At 38.2% G+C, this 14,724-nt stretch overlaps 1 protein-coding gene across 2 annotated transcripts; it reads right to left on the bottom strand.

Annotated features, from left to right (window-relative positions):
- Window positions 1–1,498: 1,498 nt before the first annotated feature.
- ssbp1 (single-stranded DNA binding protein 1) lies at window positions 1,499–12,031 on the bottom strand. Of its 2 annotated transcripts, none has more exons than XM_026922751.3 (7): window positions 11,939–12,031; window positions 6,515–6,571; window positions 6,380–6,437; window positions 5,143–5,283; window positions 3,254–3,341; window positions 2,024–2,112; window positions 1,499–1,820 (listed from the first exon to the last, which is right to left on the bottom strand). In XM_026922751.3, exons 2-7 carry the CDS (start codon window positions 6,536–6,538, stop codon window positions 1,780–1,782), a joined length of 441 nt encoding a protein of 146 aa, XP_026778552.1. In that variant the 5' UTR covers window positions 6,539–6,571; window positions 11,939–12,031; the 3' UTR covers window positions 1,499–1,779. The 2 variants fall into 2 exon arrangements, with proteins under 2 accessions (XP_026778552.1, XP_026778554.1); XM_026922753.3 differs by having other exon boundaries at window positions 11,873–11,967.
- Between the last annotated feature and the right edge of the window lie 2,693 nt (window positions 12,032–14,724).

Here is a 14,724-nt window from a genome sequence, read left to right as displayed (position 1 = left end):
CTCTTAGCAAACCGAATAAAGCCAAGAGTATCTATCATGATGAACCTCCTACTGTCCATCCCTCAGACACTCCGTTATATTTCAGCACATTTTCATATTATTTTCATTAAAAAATATAGTCAGTTTAGTGGAGCTATACTATTCATACTACTGATAAGAAATGACTGAACTTGTCATACACAACAGAAGCAGTGTACACTAAAACACAAAGGTTTGCTTCCTATTTGGTGTCTGTGACAAACAAGGAAACACTTGTATTTTACAGTTTAAATTATTAAAATAAGTATTAAAACCACAAAATCTAACCAAAGCATATACACTATACAGCCAAAAGTATGTGCATCCCTGACCATCACACCCATATGTGCTTCTTCCCCAAACTGTTGCCGCAAATGTTGGAAGCACACAGTTGTATAGAATGTCTTTGTATGATCTGGCATTACAGTTTCCTTTAACTGGAACTAAGAGACCCAAACCGGTTCCAGCATGACGATGCCCCTGTACTCAAAGCAGGCTCCATGAAGACATGGTGTGTTAAGGTTGGAGTGGAAGAACTCGAGTGTCCTGCACAGAGTCCTGACCTCAACCCCACTGAACACCTTTGAGATGAACTGGAACGCTGACTGCACCCCAGCCCTCCTCACCTTCAACATCAGAGTAATGCAGAGCAAATCCCCACAGTCACGCTCCAAAATCTAGTGGAAATCCTTCCCAGAAGACTGGAGGCTGTTATAGCAGCAAATGGGGTGCCACCTCCAAATTAATGCCCATGATTTTGGAATAGGACGTTCAAGTACTGATTGAGGTGTGATGGTCAGGTGTGTACAAACCTTTTGGCCATGTAATGTAGCAATTTAAAAAAAAAATCACTTTGAAAGAACCACAAGATAAAGTCAAAGTTTTGTCTCCAGGCCTGATCAGAAGAAGAGTTTACGAATGTTACAACTGAGAGGATCCAAATGCTCAGAGGACCGGAAAGACATAGAGGACATTTATAAAAACAAAAAGGTGGGCATTCTGATTTTTTAAAACCACATTCAGAAAGTGTGATGCAAACCTTGGAAGTGATTTTATCATTATATTAAAATAAACTATTTGACCATGTTTGTTACTTGTGGTAATGAAGGAACATCTGTGAAACCCAGCACACTAAATGTTTTGCTGGTATAAATTATATTTCTTTTTATTTATTTATATTTTTAAAAAAATCTTTTTTATTTATTTAAAATACTATTTACTTTATTTTGAAAAATTATTTTTCATGGGTACAAAACAGGCTGTGTAGAAACTCTACCTCTATAAATAGCGAGTACAGAGACAATACTGAAACCACTGCTTAAAGAAGTTTCCCTGAATAAAATGTTAAGCTTCTGAAACCAGATATACTGAACTGGTAGAACAAAAAAGGATTAGAATGGATCTTGTTTCATACAGGAAACAAGAGAGAAACTGTCTCTATACAACACATAAACATGAGTTCATCCATCGTGGCAGCATGTGAAGAGTGAACACCAAGTCTCTGAAGACAGGAGTTCTATTTTTTTATTACAATACAATGTATTGTATCACTAATAAAAGCAAATATGTTTTTTGACAAATTCACTGTAAGGTTTGGTCAAACCTGTCAGCTCCTGGTCATATAAGGAAGTCAGACATAATTATAATACCTTCATTCAGCTGCTGAACAAACTGGCAAACATACACAGTCACTCTAAAGAACAAATAGCAAGAATATCATAATACATTATGCATTCTTTACTGAGCTTCCAGGAAAATCCTTCACTCCCGATCTCGTACGTCACTCAAAAAGACAATGTTATCTGAAGAAAGAGAGAAAAGATGTATTGTTAGTCAAGTACAAAGCCACACTCGAACCAGAAACATTATTTTCTAAGTCAGGTGTCATGAACTTCTAAACTTTCTGATGCCTGGTTAGATAAGTAGAGTAACTAATATTTAGCAGAACCAAGAGTATTCTGGCTGAGTGATATTTACATTGCTGAGCAGATATATGACGTCTAACCTGCAATGATGGTGGTGGCCTGCCGTCTCACATTGTTCTTGTCCACATACTCTCCATAGTCCAGCTTGCCCTCGATGAGAATCCGAGACCTGAACATATTTCATATTTAGAACATATTTTAGAACATTTAGAACATATTTTAATGTCAAATATCTGACAGTGGAACAAAGTCATCGTCATCATAACCATGAATGATGATGACATATGAATATGCCAATTGGAAACACAGTTCTGTTCTCCTGTTCTCCCCAAATATGTTAACATTACTAACATTACTAGCTTGCATTTGTCACAGGCGAGATTTCAGTTTATAAAGCCTTGTCATATTCTCAAATTTATTACATAGTATAAAAAAAAAAATTGTCAATATATACCATTACAACAAAAGCATTAGTTCTGTTAAACTATGTTTAATCACTGATATTAGCTTTCTTAGCAAAATCTTTTATTAGCTCTGTTAGACTTGTTTCATCACTGACATTAGCTCTGTTACACTTTCTTCATCACTGACATTAGCTCTGTTAGCTAAATCGGACGTTAGCTCTGTTACACTTTCATTACTGACTTTAGCTGTTACACTTTCTTCATCACTGACATTAGCTCTGTTACACTTTCTTCATCACTGACATTAGCTCTGTTACACTTTCTTCATCACTGACATTAGCTCTGTTAGCTAAATCGGACGTTAGCTCTGTTACACTTTCATTACTGACTTTAGCTGTTACACTTTCTTCATCACTGACATTAGCTCTGTTACACTTTCTTCATCACTGACATTAGCTCTGTTACACTTTCTTCATCACTGACATTAGCTCTGTTAGCTAAATCTGACATTAGGTCTGTTACACGTTCTTCATCGCTGACATTAGCTCTGTTACACTTTCTTCATCACTGACGTTAGCTTTGTTAGCTAAATCGTACCTTAGCTCTGTTACACCTTTTATTTAACATTAGTTAAGTTAGCACACAGATTCTGCAGCTTGTTGTGTACAAGTCTTTAGCCCTGACTGCTATGTCATGAACTTAGCTGAAACTTCGCACTTCCCGAGTCTGTTTTTTTTTTTTTTAAGTAGTATGGACACAAAGTCCACACACACACACACACACACACACATACATACACATATATATATATATATATATATATATATATATATATATATATATATATATATAAAACCTGAAACAGTTTATAATTTAAACATCAGGTGTACTGCACTGTGTACATACCCTTTCTTTACATAGTGATAGGCCACGTCTCTTAGACCGGGCTTGAACACTGAGATTCTGTGCCATGTCGTCTTCTGACTGACATCTCCTGAAAAAGTCAACACGAATGAAGGATGGGATTATATTCTTTTCAGTACCATACCTCACCCCTGTACATACTCTCTATATACATTGCTTTGTTGTTTACAGAGTTGCTAGTTTTATTGCATAACCCCATCATAGATGTACAGATGCTGACCCAGCCCCACCTCTACAACATCCATTAATGAAAAAGGATAACCACAGGTTCACAGCTGACCTACACTGATTCTCAGCCCAGCAGTGACCCTGACATGGTGGTGTGTGTGCTGCATGTACAAGTTTGTCAGGCTTTTTTTCAGGTTTCACAGCATATCAGTTTACTCGCAGCAGCTGGTGTGGAAAGGGTTTCACCAAGCTGCATTTTTAACTACACATCTCTCAGGCACGTGGGTTTCAATTTGGTGATTTCTGTTTGCCTTGAAAACTAAACTGAGTTCAGTTCAAGTAGGTAATAATCAGGCAAATTTCCAGTCATGTATTTACTGTCATATGTTTACAGTATGTCATCTAATGAAATTACAGTATGTCATCTAATGAAATTACTTCAAACACCACAATGTGCATATTACATTTCTACAAAATCAAATACACTGTAAATAAACCCACAATACTGTTTTGGCCTATGATGCCATAGTTTTTTTTAATCTCCTCTTGTTTCATTGAATTATTTTACAAATTAATACTAGAAATATGGATTTTGTGTGCTAATATTTTGAAATGTTACCAGGAGACACATTCAGACAAGCCACATTATTTTAATCTTTTTCACTATCTTGACATGTAGCACTAGCGTAGTTCAGCAAAATAAATTTCTCCGTCCATCTCATTGTCCAAATCACATACTTATGCACTACTCTAGACTGTTATTGAGTTCTGACACTAACCTGGTTTTCCTATTAAAGAAAGTATCTGAAAGTATTTGAATTTTAAATACCTCATGTAGCCTTCCAACCTACCGAAAGGTCTGTTCTGAGTACCAATCTTCTGAATTTTCTAGATTAGTAAATATTTTTGAGTGTAAGGTCAGAGTTTTTGATTTGAGATGCATGAATGACAACAACCACAATGACAGCGAAAAGTTTCTTAAGAGAAACAGAGCTCATCAGTGTGTTTAACGTTGACGTGCATGAAATTGCTAAAGATTTTACAGTTCAACTTGGAAACCTGACGGATGTTTTGGATCTGACATGACATCTAGTGAGTGTCACCTTTAAATCTTCTGCATGTACATAAAATGTAGGGTGCTTTGGTCTGGGGGGCGGAGGGTCGGTCCATTTGGGGTCGTCTGGGGTCATTTGGGAACCTCTGCTTTAGGGCCAAGTCTGCATTATTTTATGGACTGACTGACTGTTTTTGAGTTTTGGACTAAACAAAAAAAAATTAAAGTGGCCAGTCAAACATGCTGTTAACTATAAAGGACTAGAATAAATATAATAATGATGGGTATCACCACAGTAACAAAATAAACATTTCCGAACCCCACTTGAGAACCAAATGCATCTAGCAATTGGGTAAATGCAATATATTATAATATATCTGCTTATCAATTTACAGTTCTGCATAGGCCATTAAAGTAATAAATAAATAACATTTGAAACTCGCTTGTATATTTTGTAACTTAATGTAAGCCTTTATAGCAGTTTATAAGAACAACACTGAAATACATACTGGTACAGCACAACTAACAGTGTTATACACCTTCCGTAACTCAGTATGACAGTAGACCTACATACAGGTTTACCATCACACCACTAGTGCATATACCGTATATTTACATATCTGATGTATACACCTGTATATGTACACACCTGTCTGTGAGACTTCTCCCTCTCCAGAGCGCCACATCTCATTAGTGGCCATAGAGAAAATGGTGACAGGGTTTCTACCTTCAACCTGTCTCATAACAGGGTCCTGGCCCACACGCCCCAGCAGCTGTACCCGGTTAATGGCTGAGAGGGAGACAGACGATGAGAAAGATGTATTACCATAGGTTAGAGCAAGATGTGAATACTGACACCCCTGTGTTAATTCAGGACGAATCAAACGATTGAGGCGAGAGAAGCAGTCTAAGAGAGGGTCAGTGCCACACAAGTCAAGTCCAGTTTTATATACAAAGCAACGTACAAAACCAAACCACTGTTCCAGACTGACCATTAAAACCATGTTACAGAGTAGCATCCTGGTATAACAGTGCAAAGAATATGGAGGAGGTAAATAAACCTGTTTGCTGTTATAATAACCCCACTCTTCTGGGAAGGCTTTCCGCTAGATTTTCAGCATGGCTGTGGGGATTTGTCATCATTCAGCTACAAGAGCTTTAGTGAGGTCAGGCATCGAGAGAGGAGGAACTGGGGTGCACTCAGCGTTTCGATTAGAGAAGGTGACGATCCCATTACTACTGCTGTAGTGAAAACACTACTGTGTGTTTTTTTCTTAAAAACACAAACTGCTAAACTTCAACACATCCAGCTGTGGAGTTGAAAGTTTTATTTTATTATTAATGTTGCATGTGACTTACGTGTCGCAGGTGCAAGGAGGCTACATTATGTGCTTTCACTGAATAAACATAATGTGCATGTGTCTATATGGGACCTTCACAATATTAATAATGTGCAATACCTGCATATAAGACCAAATAAAGTTTGTTTAAGCTTAACTGTCTGCATGATTAATTTAGACATTACCATTATTATCAGCAGCAGTGCTTTAAAATCTACATTTAAACACACTGTTACCTTCTTTAATCACCATGAGAAAATATTTCCATTCTCATTTCCCAACATTGTTGTGTTGTTATTTGGTTTTGTGTTTCCCGATTTTATTTTGGGGTGTTACACATCTTTCGGCCACTTCAATGCAAGTGTCAGTGTCAATATCAAATACAAGGTTAAAAAATATTATCTTCATGATTAAAAAAAGTGGCTGTTTTGCAGATCCAGCATGCCCTCACAAATACAGTTTTAATAAAGTGTTAATAAATTGTATTTTCATTAAAATACTGTGAGAGTCGTCATGGAAATTACTGTGGAAAAACCTGAAACTCACATCTCTCCAAGATGAGACTGGCATCTGTGGATCTGTGCCTGGCAATCTGCCTGAATAACTGTGGAATAAAACATACACATAGTTAACCATTACTGTATAAATCTATATACAAAGACGACTGAAACTTATACTTACCAGTGCTGATCCACTCCGAAGCATTTCTGTTTATGGATAGATTTCTGACTGGTCAATCTATGGAGAAAAAAAAAGGAATTGACATTCAATCTAAATAAAGTAGAACTGATGGGAACAAATTCACAGATTATTCTGTACACACACACACACACACACACACAGGCTCCCTACTGGCAGAGACGCCAACGACTAAATATATTATTGTGAATCCACGTGATATTACTGCTACTATATATTATCTACACCAACATGGAGAACCGAAATAAACACAAACATGCTGCTCTTTTTCTTACTGTCTCAAGTGATGTTTTTAGGTGAATTGTTTTGTAATTACAGCTCGCCCAAACCTTCCATATTGGCTATAACACCATATTAAAAATAACTACTGGTAAAACGTTGACCTGGAGATGACCCCAGTCCTGAGCGAGACCAAAACGAGTAATCCATCACATCCTGTGGAACAGCAATCAGATTTAACCCAGCTGTGACGCTCCAAAAACAAAAGCTACATGGGGCTCTAGAGAAGCCACATGCAAACCGGAGGAAATGCTCTCTGGCCTTAAAGCGACAATACACTGTGACAATCCACTGTGGCAGAACACAGTGACTGAGATTAAACACAGGACCACAATGACAAAATACCAACTCTGTGTACTATTGAGATTGGCTGACATAAAGCTCTCTACTGAGCAGAGATGGACAGAGTGGAGACAGAACTGCACTTCTTAAGCAAGCATCAAAAAAACAGCCACTTATGGAAAATCTAGTTTAGAATATTTCAGAAAATACTTCCACAATTCTACACTCATACTAACACTGATGAACTGCACATATTATCAGGAGAGAAGATGATCAGTACAGTACATGACCAACACAGAGACCTGACTGACCTTTGGGCTGACTGATTAATTATGATGTGCATTAGTTTTGATTCTAGTTTTTCTTTTTTTTTTATTTGTATACAGTTTCATTGTAGATTCAATGTTGTGGCAGTGCTGTAACTGTTGTAACCGTCATACCGGTAAAGCTCATTGATTTGAACCTGAGAGAGAACGTTGCCGTCTGGCAGCTCCTTGGTTTAATCCCGAGCTCAGGTTACTGTCTGTGTGGAGTTTCGCATGTTCTTCCTGTGTCTATGTTGGTTTCCTCAGACTTCCCTAAAACATTCCAGTAGGTGGACTGCTATACCAAATTGCCCCAAGCTGTGAATAAGTGTGTGAACATGTGTGTGTGTGCATGTACTTGTGTCATCTGCCTCGCATCCGGTGCTTCTGGGATAAGCTCTGGATCCACCATTACCCTGACCAGGATAAAGTACTCACTAAAGGTGAACTGAATTGAACTGAATTGAATTGCGAGAGATGAAATGAAACAGGAAGGAGAGAGCGAGTGATGTACAGGGTGTCCCAAAAGTCTGTATACATAGGGGAAATTAACACTTTTTAACAAAATGTCTTCTTTAAGAATGCCCTTGACAAAAGAAGAACATATTAAAACCATTCTCATGGCTGGCTCAGGAAGCTGTCGCAAGGTTGTGATGGACATGTAATTAAATGCGAAACACCAAATGTGTTAATACAAGTTTATCATTACAAAGAAATGGCAATCATGTAGAGGAAGTTCTGTAAATAAAGTTACATTTTGCTAAAAAAGTGTTAATTTCCCCTATGTATTGAGACTTTTGGGACACTCTGTAGTAAGTGAGCCAATGATGGAGTGAATGAAGTGATTCATGAATAAGTGTCAAATTATGACATCAGAGTAAGAAACTTTATGCTGCCTTCAAGTCCTTCTCGGAAGTTCGTGCATATGAGTTCGGAGGTGGTTAATTACAACAAGGTGTGTTCAAGTGGTTTTGTTCTGAAAAAAAAAATGGACGACATGAGGACACTTTTGTATCATCAATGACAAGAAGCATATTTCTGCCTGATCTCTGAAATCTTACCGTCTGCTGTAGACGTCACATTCATATCATGACTTTTTGTTAGTGTTACTGACACACCCACATCTCGGAAAATCAGAGCTCGTAGGAAAATACGAGTTCCTGAATTGTAATTCTGAATTGTGGTAGCGTGTTAATGTGCGTCGACCTCGTAATTACGATGTTTCCGACAGGACTAGACTTGATGGCAGCATACTTTAAGTGATAATTATGCATGTTAACTATTCAGTTCTTTAGGTTCTGTCATTAAGGCAACATAATGTGCTTGTCTTCAATGACACCAAAAAAGTTTCCTCTTTTTCTGACCAATTGAACACACACTACGTTGTAATTACCACCTCCAAACTCATATTCACAAACCTCCGAGGAGAACCTGAAGGCAGCACTAACGCATTAAGCATCTGAGTTTCTATTTTTGCATGATATGCTTTAAGACCACTAAATACAAGAGGATGGTTGAATCATTTATAACAAATGCTAATGTTTTTATGCTATTAATGATTATAATGGATAGAGAGTCGGACTTGCAACCCAAAGGTGAACCTGAAGGTTGTGGGTTCGAGTCTCAGGTCTGGCAGGGATTGTAGGTGGGGAGAGTGAATGACCAGCGCTTTCTCCCACCCTCAATACCACGACTGAGGTGAGACCCTTGAGCAAGGCACCGAAACCCCAAACTGCTCCCTGTGCACCGCAGCAAAAAAGGCTGCCCACTGCTCCGGGTGTGTGTGTGTGTGTTCACTACTGTGTGTGTGCACTTGGATGGGTTAAATGCAGAGCACAAATTCCGAGTATGGGTCACCATACTTGGCCACAAGTCACTTCACTTCACTTCATAATCTACATCCTACATCCACTTTTAAATAATGATGCACAAACACCAAACTCCTTGTTCTTCTCCTGAGGGTTTTTAAAAGCATAAACCAAAAGTATTCCTGAGTACATGCCAAGGGGAGAACAGCAAAACATTTCCTTGGCTTAAAAATGTCCAAAAGTTAACCAAGCAAGTGAATACATGGCTTCTATAATTGTTCATCTTGTAAATCCTAAACTGGGAGAGTAGTAATGCAAGTCAAATCAGGGAAACTAAGGCTGAATCCCAGATTACTGTCTGAAAAAGTAGTGCACTTCATAAAGCTGAAGCCACTGAAGCCATTATTTCATACTATATGTAGCTCCTAATGTAGAGAATAAGGGGTCATTTAAGATACTGCACTTTCTCTTTCCTGTAACCGTCCTTACTTCGCTAACATGAAGCGAAAGATGCCACAACATTTTAAAAAGTATACATAAACCCTTGTTTGTTTGGGTAATGTGTTGAGACTCAACATCTTTAGAATTCAGACAGTTGGCATCCAACATTATGGTGTAATAGCGCCACCTACTGGACTGGAATGTGGATACAGATGTCAAGGCTAATAGCTTAAATGTTTAAGCGATAAAGAGTTGGTGACAATAGAATTTAGATTAAAGGGGCAATAGGCAGTATTTTTTATTTCATACTTGTACAAAATAACCTGGAAGATATGTAAAACGTGATAATATATAAAGGTTTAAGTCGTGGCCTCAGCACAAGTGTATTAAGTGGCTGAGAAAATCTGTTTGGAATACAGACTTCCGGTCCGGAATGCTTGTTTGTGTTTGGATGTGCCTCCTGTCAGTCATTTTATAGACACTAGACTCTATGGGCCCCTGTAGATACTGGGGTGGAGCTTCGTGAAGGTGGGCGGGAATGGTAGAGGGGACAGGCTCAAGGAAAAAAATAAAATCAATCAAATGTCAAACCCATGTACTTCACCCCCCCCCCCACACACACACACACAAACACACACACACACAACCCCATTCCTACCTATGTTCACGAAGCTCCGCCCCTTAAAAATGACTGACAGGAGGCGCAGCCAAACACATACATACATTCCAGACTGGACATCAGTTTTCCAAACAAGTTTTCTCAGCCACTTAATACACTTGTGCTGAGGCCATGGTTTACACCTTTATATTTTATCAGGTTTTGCATATCTTCTAGGTTATTCATACGAGTAAGAAATTTTTAATAAAATTAACTATTGCACCTTTAATCTATATTCTATCATCAACAACCCTGTATTATTGAAACACTTAAAGGTGCATTAGGTATGATTTGTGAAAAACAGGTCTCTAAAAGTTAAATGGGTGGAGCTGAATAAGATTTAATTTTTTTTTAACTCCTAGAGCTCACACCATTTTCACCCATGTGCACAAAGCTCCGCCTGCAAAACCTACAGTAGTTAAAATAGAGTTAGCATTAGCAAGGACTGTCATGACATCACTTTTACGCACATACAGACATTCAGACACGAAAGCCAAATTATAACTCACGACAAATAAACATGCAAAATTCTCCTCATAATGATTTAAGAGAGATGTGAAGGTGCATTGGGGGCGTGTCTATAAAATGACTGACAGGAGGCCAATCCAGATACATACATTCCCAACCTGAAGGCAGGTTTCCAAACTAGTTTTTTTTTTTTTTTTTTTTTTTCTCCCCAGACACTTATACATAATACACTTGTGCCAAGACCACGGCTTAAACTATGTTTATGTTCCACATTATTTGTATGACATTAAAAATATTGCCTACTGCACCTTTAAATCCCTTATGCATTGTCCTGCAGTAGACTTTTTAGATTGAACTCAATTTCTCTCAATCTACATTTCAGGTTCTCTCTCTCAGTCTTGTTCCACTCACTCCAGTGTCTGGCCTTGTGTAGCTATTTCATTAGCACTCTCATTCTGCTCTATTCGCTGATGTGCTTATAAACTTGAATTCCTGATTGATCTTTGGTCTAAACAAAATCTTTACCACAACTGAACATGTGTCATCTCTTTCCCATTAAATTAAGCCTTATCAGTAGGTCATGTCCTACTCTTTCTCAGCATCCATCACTACACCTACAAGTGCCCCCTTGTTCTGAGCTTTCCTTATTTCAGCTTCAGACATACACCTGAATCCACTTCCTGAATCCACTCTGGTGGTGTGACAGCACTACATCTCCTGCTCTTTAAGACACAGGTCAGCATTCTCTCCATTCATTTACAACCAGGAGGTGTTAACGCCATTGCACTTGTGGTTTTCTGTACTTGAACCTTCCTTTTCATGTCCTCACACCCTCCATAAGCTACAGTCTGCTTTCTTCCACAGCTACAACACTCATACTCGGGAGCTTTACACATAGCATCTTTATTATTTATTAATTATCAGTGATATTTTAGGTCTCGTCCATTATGATGCACTCTTCCACTGCTTGTTTTAGCTTTTCAGTTAGTTTTAAGGGATCCATGGCTCCCACGTCTTCTTCACTGGTACATTTTAGAAATATTTTTGCTCATCCTTCCTTCCACTCCACCTTCCTCACACACTGAAGTGCTAAACTTACCGTCTGAATCATTTAGCTTTGACTAAACTTCCTCTTTGGTAGTGAACGCAGTTAAATTTAACTTACATGTTCGCTGTTTGGGACGCACGCTTTGTCCGGTCCGTTCGTAAAAAGGTTCCGTGCTAATGTATGACCGAGCGGATAGTTCCGACCTAAGAACAGGGGCGTCAAAGTAATTTTAGCTAACGTTACACTTACTCCATTATCAAGAAGTTCTACAGTCCCCCCTCCCTCCCCCCAAAAAATGTTTACTAAACCAATAACACATTAACAATCCCTCTTACATGTCTTAACTTCTCTGCATTTATCTGAAAGGTACATTCTGGATGCACAAACTGTTTAAACATATACAATATGGCTAAAAGTATGTGGACACCTGACCATCACACCCATATGTGCTTCTTCCCCAAACTGTTCCCACAAAGTCAGAAGCACACAATTGTCTAGAAAGTCTTTGTATGCTGTAGCATTACAGATTCCTTTAACTGGAACTAAGAGGCCCAAACCTGTTCCAGCATGACAATGCCCCATGCACAAAGCGAGCTCCATGAAGACATGGTTTGCCAAGTTTGGAGTGGAAGAACTCGAGTGTCCTGCACAGAGTCCTGACCTCAACCCCACTGAACACCTTTGAGATGAACTGGAACACTGACTGCACCCCAGACCTCCTCACCCAACATCAGTGTCTGACCTCACTAATGCTCTTGTAGCTGAATGATCACAAATCCCCACAACCACGCTCCAAAATCTAGTGGAAAGCCTTCCCAGAAGAGTGGAGCTTATTATAACAGCATGTGGGTGTGATGGCCACCAGGTACTTTTGGCCATATAGTGTATATCAGCTATGAAGCAGACAAACAGACTGCAATTCATTACCATTTTCTTTTCCAAATTATAGTTTTTATAATGTTTGTATGTCAGTAAAGACGATAACATACTACGAAATAGTCAACCTTTCAGACAAGAAATAATATGAATGAAGGCCGCTGGGATTTACATGCAAAAAAGAAGCAGGTGCAGCAGTGAAAGTCTCCAGAAGAAGACGCTTAGAAAAATTTACCAGCTAATTTCCTTATAAAACTGCACAAAGTATACCTGAGGCTAATGATGCATTTTTAAAAAGAAGTGGGTTGTCACACAAAATCCTGACTTTGTTTAATTTATTGCTTTTATTTTTGAAGGAATCTTTTCTTTACAGCAGGTCTTTACATGTGCCTACACTGTGGTGTGCATAAGTATGCACCCCCTGAACCTAGATTATATGAAACCCCTAAATTAGATCTTTTGGAAAGAGGCATGGTTACAGCATCAAATATTCAGCTTGCTAATGAAATGAAATGAAATGAAGTTTATTGCTCTATTTTGCCCCCTAATGGAATAACAGGACTAGCTCTTTTTCAATTCTATAACTGATTAGAACAAACTCATTTGGTGGGCTGGATTAGAGATTAGAGTCTATGTCAGTGATTAGCTTAAATGATTAGAACCTATAAACAAAATAAGAAGTAAATAAGAGAAAATGTAGATTACTGGTTTTATGAAGTCTGTAGGAAACAGAGCTCTGACTATATTTATCCTGCTCAGGGTTGTGGTGGCTCTGAAGCCTATCTCAGGAACACTGGGGGAAATACTCTCAATACTTTTTCCAAACTGAGCTAGTTTTGGAACAAGGACAAGTGAGATAAGATGAGATGTAGTTAAGCTGGTACTTTTTCTGAGACTTTATAACCCTGTTTGGATGCTACACCAGACCATCCCGGGGAACCAAGCACACACACATTCACACACTCATTCACACATACAGGCAATTTAGAGTAGCCAATCCACTTTCCTGACATGTTTTTGGAAGTTGGAAGGAGGTAACGGTGAAACATAGGCTAAACTGCTGCTAGATGTGAATATGTGAAGGTGTGAACTAATGAATGAATGAACCATGAATAATTCAGAGCTTAAAAAATGTTTGAGAAACAATTCCATCCTGACATCTCCTGGGCAGTAAATGTTTTAACACCATCCCTAGCTCATCAATAGACCAAATTCATGCTTTACTTGTATACTTGTATTACATGTGGGTTTGTGCTTCAGTAAATTTCCTTATTTGATAAGAATATGTGTTATATTGTAATAGAGTTCCCAGAAATTTTCAGGATGTGATGTCACTACAACAGCAGATTGGGATGTGGGCTGATCTGATATAAACCCAGGCTGTCCAAATGTGTTTTTTTTTCTTAATTTTATATATCTTAAAATTAAAATTTTTTTTCCATGAGTTTAATAAGAGTTTTATTTCACTGCACTACATTTGTGGCACTGTATTCATCACATCAGTAAACCAAACATTAAAAAAAGAAAAAAAAAAAACGTTTCAAAGCAGGCCTATTTTAATTCACGTTAGTTAATGCAACATTTTCTCAGATAGTTCATTTATTAATAATGATAACAAAAGGGTATAGTTTTGGCTTCAAATGTGTATGCATGTGGGCCTTACTATAAAGTTGTAGCTAAATATTTCTGACAATTTTCTTCTCCTTTATTCACTGTAATCACATTCAAATGTAGTTCAGACCTAATGTAGTATTAAAAGTGGCCTACTGGATCCTTTATCTTTAGCAGGAGGGAAATTGCACCATGAGAGGGAGCTGTTACTAAAGTAGCTTTAGTGTACATCACTGTTGAAATGGAGGAAACTAGCATGAACCTGCTCTAGCAGGATCTACACTTCCCACAAACAGTTTATGCTTCGATGGATGTCACCTAGATACTGTAGACTTGTACCTTCTAAGAAGTGCTGCTGTAACCATAAAGACTTTCCTGTGCTCATACAAGACTCACAACATGTTCATAAGGATAAT

Source organism: Pangasianodon hypophthalmus, chromosome 18, assembly GCF_027358585.1.
Source record: "Pangasianodon hypophthalmus isolate fPanHyp1 chromosome 18, fPanHyp1.pri, whole genome shotgun sequence".
In the NCBI taxonomy this organism is placed as follows: Eukaryota; Metazoa; Chordata; class Actinopteri; order Siluriformes; family Pangasiidae; genus Pangasianodon; species Pangasianodon hypophthalmus.
Note: the sequence above shows the minus strand (reverse complement) of the source record. Positions and strands in the feature narration are given on the sequence as shown.

Coding starts and splice junctions, on each gene's coding strand:
- ssbp1 (XM_026922751.3), bottom strand. CDS start 6,538: ATGCTTCGGAGTGGATCAGCACTG. Junction 3,342..5,142: donor GGGAGAAGTCTCACAGACAG/GTGTGTACATAT, acceptor TGACTTTTTCAG/GAGATGTCAGTCAGAAGACG. Junction 2,113..3,253: donor TATCACTATGTAAAGAAAGG/GTATGTACACAG, acceptor AAATATGTTCAG/GTCTCGGATTCTCATCGAGG.